Consider the following 21,385-nt stretch of genomic DNA (forward strand, 5'->3'; position numbering starts at 1 on the left):
TTTATGAAAAGTTGCGACTTTAATGAAGACTTGCGCTTTTATGAAAAGTTGTGACTTTTATTAAAGGTTGTGACCTTTTCGAAGGATTGCAACTTTTCCAAATAGTTGTAGCCTTTCCGATAAGGCACAATAAACATTTGTTAACATTACCCTTTGTTGTTTTGTCTATAAATAGAGGAATTTCTTCTCATTTTAAAACAACAAAAATTCTGAACCTCTTCTTCTTCTTCTTCTTCTTCATAATTCAATATTTGTTTACTTTGCTCATGTTGAGTGACTCACTGACACCATTGCTTATGTTACAGATCCTGATATGTATTTTTACAGTCATTAATTTATGCTTATGTTATTAAAGATAAATGATAAGATGTAATAATTGTCATTTTCCTTTACATTATTAATGTTTGTTACTACGTAATCTTGTATGTAAGATAATATAGTGTTTTAGTTTTAATGACTGATAGATTTTTAAGTATTATTTTATAAATTCCGTGATATTAAATTCCCGCGCGAAGCGCGAATAATTTTACTAGTTATTACAATAATTAAAATCCTAATTATCAACAACTAAACGATCAAACATGATATTAACCTTAGACGATATTTAATTGTTATTTTTAATATACATACAAAATTTAAGTAAAATAATTTTTTTTAAGTTCACGTAAATTCATAAATTACACTGTAGATCCGCTCCTGATCTTAAATAGGTTCTCTTGAATGCAACTCTTTGAGTAGTCATTTCTCCATATTAATTAAGAACCCTAATTCTGGAGCTATATTAGTTAATGCTTTTGAATGCAAATATTCAATTAATGAGATGGTGGGTTGAATTCAATTAATTTCTTCTTTCATCAAATTAGATAGTTATAAATTTAGTGGTTGAATTCATTTTCTATGAAATTTAAAGCAGATAAAAATTAATGCAAATCCTACAACATAACTTATAATATGACTAGCTATATATAGTTAACACAAATATTGATACTATTGTAACACACTTCACACAAAAGAAAAAAATGAATTAGCGACATATTATCTAATGACAATTTTTTGATAGAATTTAAAAAAAATTATATTAGTTATGAACTATTTAACACAAATTGATAGATTAACGATAATTCCGTAGATCAATATCGGTTGTGGTACAGTGGTGAGACTGTTTCAGTCTTGACAAAGGTCTCAAGTTTGAGCTCTTGGTATGGAGAAAATCTTGTTGAGAACACCACTCCCTAATGAGTCTTGCAAAGCGCGATTCAGATTTAATCGTAGCTCTAATGTGGATTCCAAACATTGGGTGGAAACAAAAAAAAAAAAAAGATTTGTTGCTACTCTGATCCATATTTTGTTTGTTGAAAAACCTTGATGATCGTATTAGTATATCATTCTAATATAAAATTTAGAGGTATATCGTATCACAAGAGTGACGATGTTAACCTTATTCAAGGGGTGTCAATTGACTTCATTGAAAAATTACAACCTTATCTATTCAAGTTAATTTCTCCTCCTTTTTTTTTATGACAAGGGAAACCCGCAATCGCTACCTTTTGGGTGCACACAGGGTAAAAACCCCACTCCTATGCAATAGCTCGCAAACCACATAGGAGAGGTAACCCGCACTAGGCAAGCCTGGTGTGACGATCTCAATCCAGAAGACAAACCCTTTGCTTTCGTTGGAAAGGGATTTCGAACTTGAGACCTCCAACATGGAAGTTCCAAGTCCAAACTACGGGGCCACCCCGAAGGGTATTTCTCCTCCTCCTTTCTTTCTTCATCAAAATCCACCTAATATTAAAGACATTCTGTTGCCATAAAGTTTGACAAAACAAGATGTACAAAAGAGACAAATTTTAAACTTGGAATGGGAAAATGATTTTCATTTTAATTTTTTCTTTTAAAAAATATTACTAGATATTTTTCTAAAATTTCTCTGTTTTTTTGTTTGCTTTAAAATTTTATCCAACAGGTAGTGCTAATTTTTTTTCTTAATATATATATGTGCAACTTTATGTTGTTTTCTTATAAAAAAAAAATATAACTCGAAGTGAAGTGAATTATGGTGAGGTTATATGTATTGTTTTCTCAAGTCATTATGGAGGATTTGTATAGTTTTTGTAAAAAAAAGTGTCTGAAATTCATATCATAAAAAAGTTCATGTACTAACACACACGAAAAACTGAGAAAATCACATAATTCTTATTGGGTGACCCTCAAATGCTAAACAAGTGGCGTGAATTATAGTGAGGATATAAATATTGTTTTCCCAAGTCATTACGGAAGGTCGTGTAAAGTTTTTGCAAGTGTACGAATTCATATCACCGTAAAATTTATGTACTAATACACGAAAAATTGAAATAATCATCTAATTCCTATTGAATGAGACCTAAATGATTAAAAAAAGGCTATAGGTATTGTTCCGCTAGGTCATTACGGATGGATTGGTCATGTAAAGTTTTTGCAAAAAAGTGCCCAAAATCTATATCACAAAAAAATTCATGTACTAACATATATGAAAAACTGAGAAATTCGCTCAATTTCCGTTTAGTGACCCTTAAATGCCAAAAAAGTGACGTGAATCATGGTAATGCTGTAGGTATTGTTCCCTAGGTCATTACAGAGAGTCCTTTAAATTTTTGCAAAAAAAGTGCCTGAAATTCATGTACTACACACGAAAAAACTGAGAAAATCGCATAATTCCTGTTGAGTGGACCCTAAATGCTAAAAAAATGGTGTGAATCATAGTGAGACTAGGTGTTATTCCCTCAAGTCATTATGGAGGGTTTTATTAAGTTTTTGCAAAAAATGTCTGAAATTCATATCACCCAAAAGTTCATGTACTTAACACGCGAAAAACGAAAATAAAAATAAAAATTGCCTAATTACTATTTAGTGACCCCTAAATGCTAAAAAGTGGCACCAATCATTATCTTGTAAAGATTTTCTAAAAAAAGTGCCTAAAATCCTATCACAAAATTGAAATTTAGAATTGTCTCAAATTTTTGTGAGTATTAGCACACAAAAGGCGGACGTCCCTTTTTTGGAGTTTGTGTCATGAAACAAGAATTCAAAATTCAAAATTATCTCTATTTTTCATTTGTATTAGTTCATAAATTATTCAAAATATGTGTATCCCTTAGTGACAATACATCAAATGATACTCACTATTTTTTGTATTGAAATTTATATGTCACGAAATAAGAATTTAAAATTATCTTAGTTTTCATGGTATTATTAGTCCACGAATTATTTGAATTATATGCTATCGACTCTGTTTCGATAAGAATTAACAACATGAAACTCCAAAATATACAAGGTGCTGCAAATAAAAACAAAAAAAATAAAAATCAACAAGAGATAATGCCCCTTGATGTAAAAAGATACTTAAATTACTATTTACATTATATACAAGATCTGTTAGAATTGGAGATTTTCAATTTGGATTTCACCACTACACATATAAAGAACCAAATGCTTAGAGGATGTTCATATAGTATTTTACTGATAATGTCATATAATATTTTGAGCTGCTGCTGCTGCTACTGCTACTGCTAAGTTGTTATGATCATTGAAGCTGGTTGCAGAAAACTCTTCTAAGAGGCACCCGCCCGCCCTCGGTTGATATTCTTCTGCCATTTGTTTCTCAAGGACACCATGAACGGACGAAGGATCACATATTTTCACAGATACGCCAGATAGTCTACCCGGTTTCTGCGTCAGAATCCAAATTCTTTCGGCTTTGAAGAATGCCTTCATCCCATTCCTCAATACTCCTATAGAACATGAGGATTACATTAATAACATAAGAAGTGTACTTAACAATAGAAAAAGAGTACTTGTGTAAGCATCATAGAAGAGCCCAGAAATCATGAAGATCGAGAAAGATAAGTCAAATTAGTGTACCAGCTTCTTGGTCACAACGAGTCAAATAGATCAAAATTCAGCTAGCACTACCGGTAAAAAAAAGGTGAAACCCGATACAGATGTACAATCAACTTGGTTCATCTGGTGCCAAGGGGTTGGTTCATCCACCTCAGACATGTAACGAGTTAGCAACCTAACAGGGTGCTTGATACATTTGTCATATAGGTTATCGATTAGGAGAATAGTCTGTGACTCTGTGTTAGTCCCTTCACTAACTCCTCCTAAACCCACAGCCATTGTATATCAATATCGAGTGTCTAAGCATTGCACTATTCCCAATTTTAAATGAAATTTATATGCAGATATCAGAGAACTAGTTCATGTAAACGTAAATATGCAGAATGAAACGTACATCAAATTCTGAAAAATAAAAACATAAGGTAACACATTTGGCATGGACGGGAGTTCAAGGAATGAAGGATGAGACAAATTTCTGCAATCGGCTGGTATTAGCATGAACCTCTCTTCACCTTATATCCTAGGTTTATAATTGGAAGAACTATGGAGCCTTAACTCTGTTTTTATGACGGACAGACGTACTGCAGAAATTTGAGTCATGCAAGCCTAGGAACTTCAAAAGATGTATGATTTAAGACGGTAAATCACACAATGTTGCCTATTTCAATTAGGAAATGAGCATTATTTCAGCGTTAACCCAACTTTAAATTCAAGTTCACCTTTTATATTTTAAGGTGTAAAAACGATGCCTGAATTAGAAAAGTTGAGAACTAAACAAACATACCTCGTCCCATCAATGTTGATACAAAGAAATTGACCATGGCGCAATCCATCTTTAAAGTGACCAAAGAAAACATCACCAAGTTTGGAATAGAAACGGCCTTCTCCATTAGCCTTTCCCTTCCAGAAGTTCGCAAACCATCGATCCCCAGTATGAAAGTAAAACCATCCCTATATACAGTTAAAGAATGTTATTTGTTTAGACAATGACAGCTAGGACGATCCAAACTTTTCCAGAGAAAGGAAAGTGTGCAAAATCTGCTTGACTAGTGATATCCACGGCATCTACAAATTTTTATTTGAACATTACTAAATAAACTATCATAGACCGAAACACAAAAAAGACATCACTAGCATGAGAACAGTAGTAGGAGATACAAAGGAGTTTCCCATAATAGTTGTCTACAATAGGGATCGGCATTGAACCCCTACTTGTTCAACACAACACAAGATGAGGTCTCATGATGCATGCTATTTGCTGACCATATTAAGTTAATTGACGAAATCAACAAGGTTGTCGACCAAAAAATTGAACTATGGAGAATCATTTCTGAGAGTAGTGGTTTTAGGACAAGTAGAGTATGGCTGAATACATGCACTGCTAGCTTAGTAAGCATGAGAAGAGCGATGTTAAGGTAAAAGAGACTAGATAGGATTGCGGTGCCAAGATGCAAACAATTTATACATTTAGGCTCGTTGTTCCAAGAGAATGGAATGAAAAACGAAGATGTCATCACTAGCTAGCTGCGTCAGATCTTCCTTAATTGATAGGCGTTCAATGGATAATGCCAAGATCAACTAGTGAGTTGTTGGCATGTTGAAACAGTTCGGGCAGATGTATCAGCCACAATTAGATGGAGAATAATTCCTACATGCATATGGTGGACCATCTGGAAGGAAAGAAACTCTAGATGTTTCGGAATAGATATAATTCTACCCAAAAGATCCGAGTTGAATTGTATTTTATTTTTTCACTTTTGGTGTAATGAAAATTATACAGATCATTCAGTATCATTTTTGGAAGTTTTAGAATCCTTGAAAGAAGAATCAAGGATGCAATAGAGCTGTCTTGTGTTTGTAAATATGGCACCCATCACTGCCTTTCTATTGAAGTTTATAATACCTGCTACCATTCTCAAAGAATCAACTTCACCAATTCTCATTATGAAACCAAACACGGATGAATTGGCACAGATCCAGAAGTTACACGAAAGATACCACAAATACAAAGTATTTCTCCAAAATACTTCAGAATTCTTGAAAACAATTGTTATCAAGTTCAACTCAATTGATGATTGAAAAGCAAATAATGGGAATAATTTGGATAGAGTCTGGTTTGTTTTTGATGAAGTAAGAATTTATTGATGTAAATGGGAGTATGATATACAAAACCAGTATGCAGAAAGTGGATAATCTCAAACATGATCCTTAAAAGAGACACCCAGTCTTCCAAACGTAAATATAGTAGGTAAAAAGTTTGACCAAAAACCAACATGCTCTTCTAATGCACAAACGAGTTTCCACATTCTCAAAAAGCTCTCGGGTTCTTTTTCTACTATAGTCCACGTGTGTGCCAAGGAAGCCTCTTTTGCATGCTGGTTGGTCTATTTCGAAAAGGTGTCGCACTATATAGTAGGTAAAAAGTTTGACCAAAAACCAACACGCTCTTCTAATGCACAAACGAGTTTCCACATTCTCAAAAAGCTCTCGGGTTCTTTTTCTACTATAGTCCACGTGTGTGCCAAGGAAGCCTCTTTTGCATGCTGGTTGGTCTATTTTGAAAAGGTGTCGCACTATCCATGGTGTTTTTTTTTTAATAAAGTTAACAGAATTTTTTCATTAACTGAGGGAATCCATGATGTGTTGAAATACTATAACTTTCTGAAACATCAGGAAATATAGAATGAGAAGCTGATAACGTGCAGCAGAAGTGCACCCACACTAGTTTTTGTATAGTAAATTAATAGAGAACTATCAAACTCTGAAAAGCACTTAAGGATTATTAGTACCTTTCCATGCATGAGATCATCTCTCCATGAACCCCGATAAGTATCACCGTTATTGAAGTAAAATGTACCCAACCCTGACTTCTTCCCGTAGCGCCACATACCATCGTATTTGCTTTCATCTTCAAGAGACAGGCAGCCCTATAGAATTCAAAATTCACTTCATCCGGACAAACACGAGAAAAAAAATATACTCATCATCCCAAAGTTGAGCGGCAGGGTTCAGAGCATGAAGGTCAATGCATCTAATCTACAGTGTAAATTCAGATAACGATTTTTTTTAAATAAAGTTTACGTACTGCTAAAGTATATTAAAAGTACTAGAAATCATAAAATTTTATGTTGAAATTATTCAAAAAGATGTTTCATAATACTTTGGTAAAAGAAAAAAACTGTTTTGCACTGTACGTCGAAAAAAAAAAGTAACCCAGAAAACAGGTCTTCTGAGACTGTAATAGATAGATCAAAGTACCTTTCCTTCTGGAAGGCCTCCTTCAATGCGACCTCTGTATATACCTCCCCTGTATTTCATTTCAACTACAGGAATCCACTTCTTTTTTGAATCCCGTTCAGCTTCCTGAGTATGATGATAAAAAATATATTTAACTTTGCATCAAAACTCTCCGACGTAATTCTACCTTGTCATATAACCAACCAACACACTAAGATGTCTAGCTTCCTCTATACATGGATAAATTTGAGGTGGAGGGAGAAGAAAATGGATCTGGTGTCCTACAGCTTCATCTATGGACAAGCACCAAAACACAAATTCATAATTGCTCAGTGAAATCACGGACCCACAAGTGATTTATGATTGCGTAAAAAGGACAGCCCGGTACACAAAGCATCTTGCGTTAGCAGGGTCCGGGGAAGGCCGCACCCCAAGGGGTGTGACATAGACAACCTACCCTTATGATTGAGTAAAGAAAAATGAATAAGATCCAGTAAGTCATTAACATTTACATTTCCTTTTCTTGGTTTCCTACTTGTATTGAGGCCCATTTACCAGAACATAAATTTGCATTTGTAAATAATCAACAGCAGAAGTTGATATAACACCTCTAATTTTCTTCATAATTAGAAACAGTATCCATCATTTCTAATTCATAAGGTATCTGTTGCATATAGATCAGTTAGATAAGTGGGGGGAAAATGCACAATTCCACCAACTAATCTAACACTCCATCAAAATTATCAAATTTAAAGAAACTTGAGACAATTGATTATAAACTATAATGTAGAAAGAAGTTTGTGTAATTATCTACTGAACTATTTCTAAGCAACTTATAACCATATCTAAATTGGCAAGTTTTTTTATGATAAAGTTAAATTTGATTATGTACAGCACTAAAAGTCTAAAATTAGGCTATTGAATCTTATTTAGGAGTAATCTTTGGTATGGCACTAATATCATCACTACGATTGCTTTGGTATCCCGGGAGGCTGGGAAAAGAGCTGTTTTCTTAAGTCTGCAGGAGGTTTGGGGCTGATCAATCTGGCTTTGTGGAATAAGGCTGCACTGACCATAGCTTGTTGGGACCTGGCCCATAGGCCAGATAATATGTGGATAAAGTGGATCCATTCTTACTACATGAAAGGACAACAATGGAATGACCTACGAATTCCAGCTCAAGCAAGCTGGCTGTTAAGGAAAATTGTGGAAATGAAGCAATACATGCACTATGTTCAGAGGATTTCCAAGAATGGCAGCTTAACAAAACAGGTGTATCTTCAGATGCTAGGTGACTGTCCTAGAGCAACGTGGAATGTCTGATGTTTGACAACAACGCGAGACCAAAGGCTAGGTTTACACTATGGATGCAGGTTTAGGGGAGATTACTCAGATACTCAGAGCAGATAGACTACTCAAATGGGGTCCGACTGTGGACACAACATGTAATCTCTGTCAAGCTTTTGAGGAAACCAGGGAGCATCTATTTGTTCACTGTCAATTACTAAGCAGCTGTGGGCTGATGTAATGAGATGGATGAAAAGAAACACCTTCACTGCTACCAACTGGGATCACTACCAAGATTGAATAATCAGGAAGTCCAACGGGAAATCCAAAGAGGCTCAGTTATTCAAGATGATTAGCACTGAAGTCATACATGCCATTTGGATTGAGAGGAACCAAAGGATCTTTTAGAGAAAGTGTAGGATGCCAGATTGAATAGCAAGAGAAATAGCTTTTGTACGTAACGTGAGAGCTACAATTAGAACTAGACGTATAGTACAGTGTTTACTTTTCTAGTTAATTGGAGTAAGGTTATAGAGCATAGATACTGTTGATAGCTGCTGTGATAGTGAGCTATGGCTTTGTAATTTGTTACACTTGGTGATTAATAAAATGATAGTTACGAAAAAAAATAGGCTATTTACCAGCATAGAGGCTGCCCGAGTAGACAGAACTCCTTTCCTTTTTGGGGCACTGGCATAGCTTTTTTCAATTAAGGAAAGGTTAGAGTTGTAAACATCTGAAATAATTTCGCTGTATTCTTCATCCACTTCATCCTGAGATAGATTTGAGATATCTCTAGGCTGTGCACCTCTACTTTCTTCAGATTTCCTCCCTGAATTTCTTGAGTTTGAGGAACCTGGACTAGTTTGCAACTGTTCTTTATGCTTTACACCAACTGGAAGCTTGTAGGTGCTGGTATTGTCAACAGTGGTTTTGGCTTCCAAGTTCTCGGTCCCTTCTGTAGCTAAGCCTTCTGAAGTGTCTTTTCCTGGCCCCGGATTCCATCTTGTGAGCAGCTCTCTTTTGAAAACAAGAGGTGCTGCAAAATTCAATCTGGTCAAGATTTCACTATTCCATTATAAGCTCATAACTTTGATTCGCTTATCTAATAAAACTTGTTGTCCACTTTAATCTTATTGCAATTGATGAATATTTATTGCATTCATGTCAAGATGCTACGGCATGAAAAACTGAGTCTACCTAAAACAAAAATAATTATGTACCTTCAGTTGCAATGTCAAAATTTGACAGTTCAATCTTCCTTTCATCAGAGACATTATTATAATCTCTGCATAGCAACAAATTTCTCTAAGAGCAAGCACAATAAGACGTCCAAGAATGATATCAAAGGTGAACTTAGATAGTTCTAAAAGAGTAGAAGAAGACCTCAAAAAGGATGTTTCTTCACCATTGGTAGGAAATAATGCCGGCAGTTCCCCAGAATAGATGGACATATCCTCAGGTGCATTATCCATAGAAACAATTTCTGCCATATCAGAAGTTTCTGGACTCTCATCAATTTCACTTTCTTTGGCAGTTTGAAGTGGTGGGTCTGGCTTCTTAAGGATATTAAAAATGAAAGGAATATGTTGCGCTAGTCTAGACAATAAGCTACTTTTTTCAGATGGTTCCTGTGTAGCATACCTACGAATAATAAATACTCAAGAATTAGGATTTTAGATAGTAGTGCGAATTCGCTAAAAGAACAGGTTGAACTCTATAGCAAATCATTTGATATAACATCTGAAGTGAATAGTGTGCCAACAAATAATGGAACCAGACGGAAAGAAACACACAGTATACATGCACACAAACAAAAACAAAAAAAGGCAAGAGGATACAATTCCAGTATCTGATATCAACCAATAGCAGGCACTAGACATTCACTGATTAGTCAGTAAAGCACATAAAATAAAGAAAGACTTCCTCTCAATAAAAGGAAAATTTGCACCTAGCAGGAAAATTCCAAATGCATATTCTTCTTTGATCAGTTGATCACATTCTATAATAAGCAAGGAAATAGAGCTTAATACATATTTGAGTCAAGTTAGGATATCATATTCCAAGAATTACAGTATCAACATGCATTTGTAGTGAATAAAAGACTGTACATTACACTTACCTATAAGGCAAGAACACAGAATCCTGGTATCATTCAGTTAAAAAAAATTTATACTGAACCATAAAAGACATTATCACTATTTCTTATCATTTTTCTAGTTAGAGAGTCTTAATTTTTATTTAGAGCTAGAATACTACTTGTTTCAGAAGTTCTAGCTAGCTCCATATATCATTAATAGGGCCCTTATGTAAGGATAATTTCCTTAAAAGAAATAAAAAGAAACCATATATTTATTGGACAGGAATGGGGATGTGATGGAAGTGACGCAGGCGACAGAGGATCAAGTAGTGTTTGTTTCAGAAACAGGTGGAAAAAAATTGAAAATATATTTTGCCGGCAACATTTTTTTTTTAACCAAAGCACCAAGAAAAAATCAGAGCTGCAATATGGTTATATATGTCAGATATGGCGTGTTCTTAAAACTGATTTGCGGTAAAATGACCAACGACAGACAGTTTGAAAGCTGCAGTAACCTATTGCAAGGGTCAGAGACACAAGGGGAGAGGAAGGACTATCCTTTTATATATATTTCTGACAATTTGTACAAAAAAGAAATTATAGATGCTTTTACGGATACGGCATTATCCTTAGCTTAGGATTTTTTGTAAATGACTTTGACAATGTACAGGGACTTCATAGACTCCTATGTGTCCAAAGAAATTAGACCACAGAAAGTATGAACATTTCCGGTCAACTTGGTGCTGTAGTTTGCCACTTTGCCCACTGGAAAAGGAAAATTCTACAACACTGATGGTCCAACAAACAACAATATAAATATTAAAGAGTTCCTAAGCTTCTATAGATTTAAAGATCCTACATCCTCTGGTACTAATGATGCTTAACTACTAAAGTCGTGGCGTGTAGACAGATTGAAAAAAAACTCTAAGATCCTTGACAATACATATGAGGAATTTAGAGAATAATGGAAGCAATCTTATGGTTCCTCCTCGTGTACCTGATATATGATATACTAGTCACTCTACACTTCTCTAACGCACTGTTAATGTACTATGTGCTAAAAGATGAGATATCCTTTATTCAAAGGAAACTTTAGTATCTACTCTTATAGCTCATGCCATCAGTTTGATTGACAGCGATGTGTTTACAACATTCTTCTGATACTTCAAAATATAATGTAAGATGCATAAGTAGCTGGCATTAACATCCTCTCCATCTAACTGGAACTAAGAGGAACTTCCTGCAGCTTGAAACTACAAAGGTCTCTAGTACAATAAGTAACTCCAGATATCTCTCCTATAGTGGTCTCTGAATAGTAACATTTTTAATGATGTCAACAACATATGTAGTTAACTGCTATTGATATCTTAAAGCAATTTTCTTAGTTTTTCCCTTTGATAAGTTGATGATGTCACATATCGTATTGGTGCAGGGTGCATGAAATCGAGGCTCGCCCCTGGAGTCCTGTGTGATAAGAATGTACCACTAAAACTTAAAGATAAGTTCTACATAGTAGTGGTTAGGCCAACTATGTTGTACAGTGCAAAGTGTTGACCAGTTAAGAACTCTCGTTTTCAAAAGATGAGAGTTAGGGAAATGAGGTGAATGTGTGGTCATACTAGCAGAGATAAGATTAGGAATGAAGGTTCCGGGACAAGGAGGGAGTGACCTCTGTGGTAGACAAGATGAGGAAAGCTAGGCTGATATGGTTTGAGCATGTGAAGAGGAGATGCACAAATGCCCTAGTGAGGAAGTGTGACAGGTTGACTGGTAGATTTGAGAGGTAGAGGTAGACGAAAGAAGTATGGGTAGAGGTGATAAGTGACATCTTCAGCTTACCGAGGAGGCGAGGACATGACCTTAGATAGGAGGATATGGAAGTCACATATTGGGGTAGAAGGTTAGTAGGTAGTTGAGTGTTGTCTCGCTTTCCATCAAGATAGATCTGATGGTAGTTTGGTGCACCATACCTATTTTTACATTCATACCAGTAGTAGTAGCATTATTCTCGTAGTTTCTTGTCCTAACTCCTACGATTTCTGTTACTACCCGTTGCTTCCTGTGCTTTGTTTATCGCATTATATGGCTATTGTTACTATTCCTTGTTTTTTGAAAGCTATATAATGTTTTCCCTATTATTTGTTGTGTCCTTTTTACTTTTGTAAATATTTTTTTCAAACTACTTTGATATGTGATACTTGAGCTAAGGATCTTTCTAAAACAGCCTCTCTACCTCCACGAGGTAAGAGTAAGGTCTGCATACGCTCTACCCTTCCAAGACGGCAAGACCCCACCTATGGGATTACACTGGTTATGTTGTTGGTGTCCCTTTGATAAGTTACTCCTCTTAACCATCTTGTACAGAACAATTACAGCTCAGTTCACAATCGTCATCATCATCCCACCACCCACGTGTCCCAGGTGACTACCCTATAATGAGGAGATCAATTCATATAATGCACATTCATCAAGTGCCAGAAGCAAAGTACAGGAGGATCTATTTGTAGAGTAGCAAGTCCTAAACAAGATAGATCTCATAAAACAGCTATAACAACTCTAACAAAAAGATGAGGATAGAATTTGGCTCAGCATTCGTTAAGACAACTTACCCACATGTCACTATAGTAGTAACTATTAAATTTGGCTCCATATTGGCTTCCTGGACAATTGATATCACAATGTCTCCATTACATCCAGTAGTTTGGCGAAACGTGCGCAAGATGCTACGCACATCACTGGAACTTACAACACCTGAACTTGCAATGATGCATATAACCACACCATTTGACCCCTGACAAAGAACATAAGCAAAAAGGATAAAGGCATCAAAATGGAGGCCAAAAGACCACAAGGTTGAGAGAGAGACAGAGATAGAGAGAGAAATCATAATAGTTTACAGGAAATACCTTCAATAAAACTTGTGAAAGAAGTGATTAATTTAAAAGGATATAATAAACTTGATTGAAGTCATAAGTTCAAAGAAGGAATTACTAGCTGTCAAGTATGTGGATGGATGGGAAAGGAAAGCATATACGCTAACAAGTAGTTGAACTATTTCTGACCTTTACTCCCAAACCAAGGAATGGGCAGTCGTATACAGCTCGCAGAATTGAAGTTTCAACATTGTAGCCAGCTCCAAATCCAGTTTTTGCCTCTTTGTAGCTTTCAAGAATCTGAAAATAATCACTTTAGCCTTTAATTTGAGCAGACAAAAAACTTAAGAAAATGTATGAAGTTCCGCAACAGAATCTTCAAAATTCATTTGGTTCAATGCACCAAGAGAAAGGGGTCCACTTTAAAGAACTTTTGGATTGAAATGGTCCAATTTTTTTATCTAGAGTATATTACTTCAACATCCACTAATTTCTTCTTCTGCTCACCAATAAGATCTAATTCAATTTGTCTGAATACAAGGTGAATGAATTTACTTTCTCCACACTTGTGGGACTACAATGGGTATGCTGTTGTTGTCTGAATACAAGGTGAATGAATTTACTTTCTGTTCCTTCTCCTCCTCATGAATCTTCTTCTCCTTTTCTTCATTTTTTTCTTCCTTCTTTCCATTCTTCCAAGAATTCATTTCAACTCTTATTTTTTTATGAAGTCATCTAAACTCCTATTAAGTGACTCCTTTACTAAGAACTAACAGAAGGTGCAATTTTCAACCTTTACAAAAGTTGAAAGACAACCAAAAATATTGCCTCAAGAGTGAAGAACTTCACTAAGTTGTACATAACCGCGATTTCCAAGGATAAGAACTTATTGTACATGAACTACTAGAGATAACACACTCCAAATAAAAATCCATTTTATCAGCAATTCAACTTAATTATGCAAAATAAGACTATAGTTCTTACTTTTATTAGCTCTGGACCACTCAGTTCTTTTGTACCATAATCTGTCGCATCTAAAAGCTTTATGTGGTCCTCCTGTTATTGTTGCAAGTTTACAGAGAGACAGATATTAGATAAATTCATTAATCAAAAGTTGTAAAAGGACTAAGAAAACAAGAGCCAGAAAGCAGTAAAAAGAAGAAAAGGAAAAGAGAGGAAAAAAACCTCAAGAGATTTATTGGAAGAAAAAACAACTTACAGACATAAGAATTGAAATGGCATTAACAGCCATCAGAACAGCATTATATGAAGTCTTCAAAGCTTCATCAAGAGTTAAAAGATCTTTTTTGAGGAGACCATCAGTGTCAATAACTGCAAACCCAAATAAACAAACATCACAATTTTGGAACAATGGCAGAGTTGCTAACAAACTCTTCTTTCTATAAAGTAATAAATTTTGTTAGAGGTTTGGGCACAAAAATGCCCGCATACAAGTGTACCAATAAGTAGTAAAACCTAAAAAAAGATATGATTCTCTACAAACAACACCCAATCTTCAAAAAAACATCATATTATGCATTCAGGAATTAAAGCTCAATTTCAGAATAGTTGAACCATTACTAGCAAAGCTGTTAATTTTCACAAATAATCAATTAAATTGATCTCAATAACTTTTGTAGCCATGCAAAGCTTCAACAGCATGTAATTAAAGTAATAGTGAAGTAGACATGTGCTCGTTAAGACTTCGAATGGATGAGTGTGCACTAAATGAACAGTGTAGAAGCAACGACCTCCTATGTTATTAGTATCATCAATTTGTATGAACTGCAGATAAGCTAAAACAGTAATATGCAAAGTTCAACTGACCTATACAAATGGTTGCATGCTTTTGAAGTCTGTCAATCAAATCTGTGACCTGTAAATAGGATGAACCATAAAAAATATTGGTCGAAGACAAGGCTGGTAATATTGTGAAAATGTTTTGACAGGTATGACATGTACAATATGTGTATCTCGGGTATCTTCATTACTTTAAAGTAGGACAACAAATTGTTAGTCCATACAACATTGTCAAATGCAGTGTTTAGGGGAGAACGAAGCGGAAAAAAGCGACAAGGTCTTGCTTCAGGCTTTAAGTGAAGCGAAGCGAGCTCACTTCATTGAAGTGAAGCACAATTTAAAAGAAAAAAGACAAAAATAAATAAAGACAAAATATATAAGCAAAAATTCATATTAAAAACTAAAAGAAGGTTCCCCTTTAGTTGTCTTGTCACAAAACAGACATACAATTGTTGTCCTATTGGTCTCCCTAACTTTTTTCCCCGTATTTTCATGCCGGGTCAGCCATTTTTAATCGCAGACAAGATTTAAGAAAAATAATCAACATTATATTTTTATCACTGTTAAGAAAAAATTTAACAACATTTCAGTCATTGTTAAGAAACAAAACAATTCAGCAATATATAATTTAATCTGAGAAAAAAATAATCAGCAACATATAATTTTAATAATCAAAGCTAAACAGGAAAAAGGAAAACAGAGTAATGAACAGAGTAGAAAGAAAGAAGAAAAATCCTAGGCTAGCAGTGTCACTGCACCAGAAAGAAGAAGAAGAACAAGAAGAAAGAAAAGAGAAAAAGTACTGGAAGGAAAGAGTACACTGAAACCTAATTATTCTGATTTCTTAAGGACCAGGTAAGTCGCAACTCTTTTTATTCTTTAAAATCGATCACTTATAATTTTAAAAAAATAAAAGCGCTGCTTTTCTCGCTTTGCTGCTTCTGGTCACATCGCACTTCTATCCCAGAAGCGGCCCCTTCTTTTCACATGCCTCACCAGCTGAAGCGCTGAACCCTCGCTTCGCTTCACCGCTTAAAGCGATGAAGTGCTCGCTTTCCCGAACACTGGTCAAATGGCTCGTATTCTATACAACCAATGAGGATTTTAAAATAAAATTGCTTCGTTCATGAATCAATTTCGTTCTTCGTCTTTTTTCGCCTAATATCCTTCCACGAAAAGATTTATTCAGCAGCATCATTTCCCAAAAAAAAAAGTATAATACCTCATCATAGCGCCTTCGTCCTTCAAAGCTGAAAGGTTTCAGGATGATGCCGATGGCTAGTCCATTTGTGGACTTTAATTTCCTTATAATATCAAGTGCTGGGACATGATCGGTGCCATAAGCTGCACTAGCCACCTAAAGAAGCAACAAAGAAAACAACAATTTCGGCTATAAAAAAAATAATTAAAGCAACTGAAATTGAGATGGTCAAAAAGAAAATGTTTCTTTACAGGTCTTCCAAATTTTCATTTCCTTTTATACTAGCACAGGCATAGTTTCTCAAAAAAATTATCGGCCGTAATTAAAAGTTGCAAGACTCCAGACTGATATTTCAGTTGACTTTATCATTACTAAGTGAAGCCAATTCAACTTCTTCCGTTCTTATTTTGCTAAAGATTTCATTCAATACTCTCAAAAATTCGAAAAAAATACAATTCTGACTTATCTATCAAACTGTTCGATAGGACAGTATCTATTTGAAAGCAAAGGTAAATCAGAGGCAAAACAGATTTCTGCATCTCTTTAGCTACAAAAACTTGAGGTCTCTTAAGGTAGAAATCATCCACATTTCTTTGTAAGAAAGGATCCGACCCTAAACATAAAGTAGCATTGTAGCTAAAGACATTCAAAAGCAACAATATCTTTATAGGAGCTTAATGGTTCAAGCATCGTTGGTCATAGTAGCACTGTGTAGCTTGTGACGTAAATTATGCCAGTACTTGGTTCAGTGGTTTATCAAGGTACTTCTCAGCAACTCAAAATGGAGGATTGATCAGGTTATGGCTACAGTACATATTCCAGCATTCGTGAAGGTTTAAAAGGCACTTGTTAACTTAGGTAGACAGGAGGAAGTAAGGCGAAGCATATATGTCTAATTGCTTACTCTTTGAAACATGTTCTAAGATTTATAAAATTAGTTTCTAGTGCTGCAGCTTCTTCAAATACCTTAAGGAAGAACTCAAGGGAAGATTCCTAATGTTTCTCTTCTTTCACCTCTTTGTTACTCATCTGCTGCAATGCTGGACAGACTTCAGATATGATTTCTTAGATATTCATACAACTAAACCTTATGTTGAAGTCTAAGTAGTATCCTCTAAACTAGAAAATCATTGTAGCCACTGCATATCATGCATGTGTTTGCTCTAATGCCATTCTAATACCACAATACTTTAACCCTCTATATATATAGATGCTGAAGTTACTTTCACAAGCAGGGAAGTAATAGATACTAAACTCAAGATATAGACACAAAATTTTGTTCAAGAACAGAGCAATCCTTGGTCCCTGATCTAATTCATGACCACCTACGCATTTCCTGACTCTTGTTCTCTACTCATGACTGCCTTAGCAGAAAACAAAGGAACACCGTCCTTTGTTACCCATCCAAGTGAATGTTTTCATTAAATTCACATTAGCTAGTACCTTTACTCAATAATCACTGGTAATAAAAGATCTTAGGGATAAGAGTTGAGGAATGTACAAACAAGTATAACTGCTTTGGAACATGAATTTATTGCTGATGGAACTTCCACAATTCTTGCAGGAACATCTGCAAAAGAAGTTATGAGAAAAGCTTAAGTTCATAACAGATAGAATGGGAGGAGGTAGCAAAGAATAAGATAGACAGAACAGTAGTTGGACAATCTAAGAGCTTGACTCATCTTAAAAGTTATCAAGAAATTTAAAGCTGCGTAAGGATCTCTTGGCATGGGGAAGAATCTAAGCATCCAACCCACCACCTTAAGGCATTGGGTGAAATTGCTCAAGATGTTTATGAACTTCTTTGAGAACTCTTGCATAACCCATGTGGGATAACTAATTATTTTAGATGAAGTAAGAATATTATTAACAAAAGAGCATTAACTAGCCCGTATACAAAAGTATCACCAACAAGTAAAAAATCTTGCAAAAATACATGATTTTCTACGAAAGCCACCCAATCATATATACAAAAAGTAACTTCATGGGTGCACCAAAAAGAACTAAGGGAAAAGAGGCTATTTCTCAAGTGTACGACATCTTGCTCTATTCCATCAAAAGCTCTCCTGTTCTCCTCTCTCCATATGGTTCACATCAGTGCTAAAGGTGCAACTTCACATGCCCAGCATCTCCTCCTGTCTTCTACTAGCCCAGCTAAACATATTTTCTTTCACAGAGCTCGGCATTACCCACTCAAAACCAACCATCTCATCAGCTCCCCCCAACAAAGATGCTACCCGGCAATGTAAGAGTAGGTGATATACGTGGGATAACTATATAATTACAATGGAAACAACTGGGTTAGCGACTTGTACTTTTCTTCTCATTAAGTGCTAGAAAACAACCAACTAATCCCCAGACAACTTCCATATCAAGAAGAATGAAGATAGATACTATTTTGAGCAAGAAGATGGAAGAGGGAGAACAAAAAGGAAAAAAGGAAAAAAAAAAAACATTTCACCTTCTATAGGCACTTTCTCTTGTAATAGCACCTTCTCTGAGTCTTTCACGAGAATATTCCTGTACATATCATCACAAGAACATCGGCAACATTTCAGAAATTAATACTGCATAATTATGTTTCACACGATTAGCTTTGAGAAAGCATTACGTTCTAGGAAAAAATGAAGCCAATTTAGCTTGTTACTTATCTCAAAAAAAAGGGCAATTTATCTTTTACTTTTTTCGATAATTCCAAAAAATGTCATAAAAAGCACAGAGATCCTCCCAAAAAGATGACTAAATAGAGATTCCAATAGGAATTGCTTCCTTGGACCAAAATGAATGGAACTAGAAGAACATTCTTTTTCCTGTATCATGATTTGGGTACTCCACTTCGTCAAATGCTCCTACATTTTTTCTCTTCCAGCTTTCCAAGCACTACTAATACTTTCAGCAATTACCCAATATTTATTCTCCACATGGCTCAACTCTCTCCCCCATCACTTGTTGGATAGCAAAGAGTTTCATGCAAATTGCACTCTGGTCCATTGGCATCCCTCCCCTTTCACAATTATTGACATTATACAATGAAACTCAATCCATTTAATCCCAACATCCAACTAACAGAATGCTACTGAGGTGAGAACAACTGAACCATCACTATAACAAAAATAAATAGAAACACTGCACATTTTTCTCATTTGCTACTTTTTTGTTGAACGGGTAAGTACTACTTCTCTCCTTTTCTACTTATTGGACAACTGGTGTATCATGTATGTTAGGGTGAGAAGTGGGTCAAACTTACTTCATACTAGTGTTCCTTAAGTATACGAGAAGTTCCTAACAACATTGAACTTCTTAATGTTAAAACAAGGGTGGAAAGGCCATGAAAGTAATTAATTGATGCCCAGCTTACATGTAAGTCGTGTATCAGACAAATGTAATTCTGAAGCATCAAAACGCAGACTTTACCACCCAGCTCAAATCTCATATAACTTATAGACGAGAGGATGTATAAACTATCAATTGTATTTACCACTCCCTTCGGTCCAACTACGAAACTCTTTCCATTATGGAACGAGCAAAATGTAAACACCATTCCACTTCTACCCCATTTTCACAGCTTTCAAGAATCAAAATTCATTAAAGTATTCAACTTTCAAACTTTGATGGAATATTTTCTCCATCAAGTTACCTTCTCATCCATTACTCCAATATTTTCCATACCACAATCAAATTAATAGCCCAAGCTTTTAGGAAATCGAGTTGAGGCATCTGCCCAAGCTTTTAGGAAAAAAGTAAAGTGATTTGCAGTAGTAGTAGAAGTTGTTTTTTATAAGCTGAAAAAGTATGTTTTTTCCTTAATCACTTTTGGAACTTGGTAAATCTTCACTTCCACTATTTCTTTCTTCGACCTGCTTTGAAATGTTTTTCCTCGAGTCAAGGGTCTATCTAAAACTACCTCTTTACATCTCAAAGGTAGGGATAAGTTTTGCGTACACTCAACCCTTCCCACACCCCACAAGTGGATTACACTGGGTATGTTGTTGGCAAATTACAAATTGATGCTCTAATATTGGTAAAAAAATATGCTTTTCAAATAGGCTAAAACAATTCAGAAACAAACAACAACAATCCTACAAGTGGTGTCTGATGAGGATAGTGTATATGCACGGCGCATAATTTAATACTCTTAACAATAATCGGGGAAAAAATATAACAGTCGAAAATTAATAATTCAAAAAGCATACCAAAATCTCAAAGCCGGAGAAAGAGAAGGTGAAGCCAAGCAGAATTCAAGCAGAGCATCTTTCCTGCTTCCAATTCCAAATACCTCCACAAACTCAGTCTCTTCCCACACATTCTTCAAGCCGTCTCCCTCCTCAATATCATCATCTTCACAATTCACTTCACAATTATTACTATCTCTGCTGTTGAAATTCGAGTTCGTTACCACTCGCACTGGATTCACTCTAGTTCTAACCCTCCGGTATGTAAGTGAGTTGGAATTGAAAGGATTGGCCGGAGAAATAGTACACACGGAGGCGCGTGAAAATGTGGTAAACCTCGCCGGAATCGGAAGGAGAAGGTCCATAGCAGTAAGCAGAGAGCAATTGGAAACTTGGGGAAGAAGAAGAAAAAGGTGGTAAAAAAATCTAGAAATAAATGCTAGTGAGGTCCTCAAACTATTAACAAATACGATTTAGTCCCTTAACTCTCGCCTCGATCTCCCCTCTCTCCCTTTCTCGTCCCCTCCCTTTCTATCTCTCGCCTGATACAAATTTGGCGAGAGATGGTGGAAACCTCTCTTCTTCCTTTTGTCTATTCGATTTCATATTTAAACTCTCGGTATGCATGAATGAAGGAGAAATATAATATTGTATTAATCGTATTCTGAAAAGAGCATACAACGTGTGATATAGAATGCATACACTTGATACAAGTGTATTCATTTACAGTTAATATAGTTATATTCGTTGATACACTTGATACAATTATATTTGTTGATATACTTGATACAATTATATTTATTGATACACTTGATATAAAATGAATGCACAAAGAATATATACACTTGATACACTT

General features: G+C 35.3%; 1 protein-coding gene across 1 annotated transcript; it reads right to left on the reverse strand.

The window, feature by feature from the left end:
- Positions 1-3,338: 3,338 nt before the first annotated feature.
- On the reverse strand, positions 3,339-20,947 carry LOC102589445 (protein ACCUMULATION AND REPLICATION OF CHLOROPLASTS 3). The gene is made up of 16 exons (XM_006348439.2): positions 20,551-20,947; positions 18,819-18,877; positions 17,863-17,927; positions 16,379-16,513; positions 15,184-15,232; positions 14,576-14,688; positions 14,341-14,412; positions 13,546-13,656; positions 13,093-13,274; positions 9,790-10,047; positions 9,627-9,691; positions 9,045-9,442; positions 7,138-7,242; positions 6,669-6,806; positions 4,664-4,830; positions 3,339-3,770 (listed from the first exon to the last, which is right to left on the reverse strand). The coding sequence occupies exons 1-16, from the start codon at positions 20,892-20,894 to the stop codon at positions 3,698-3,700; spliced, it is 2,334 nt and encodes a 777-aa protein (XP_006348501.1). The 5' UTR covers positions 20,895-20,947; the 3' UTR covers positions 3,339-3,697.
- Positions 20,948-21,385: the final 438 nt, after the last annotated feature.

This window comes from Solanum tuberosum, unplaced genomic scaffold, assembly GCF_000226075.1.
Source record: "Solanum tuberosum cultivar DM 1-3 516 R44 unplaced genomic scaffold, SolTub_3.0 scf00098, whole genome shotgun sequence".
Lineage (NCBI taxonomy): Eukaryota > Viridiplantae > Streptophyta > Magnoliopsida > Solanales > Solanaceae > Solanum > Solanum tuberosum.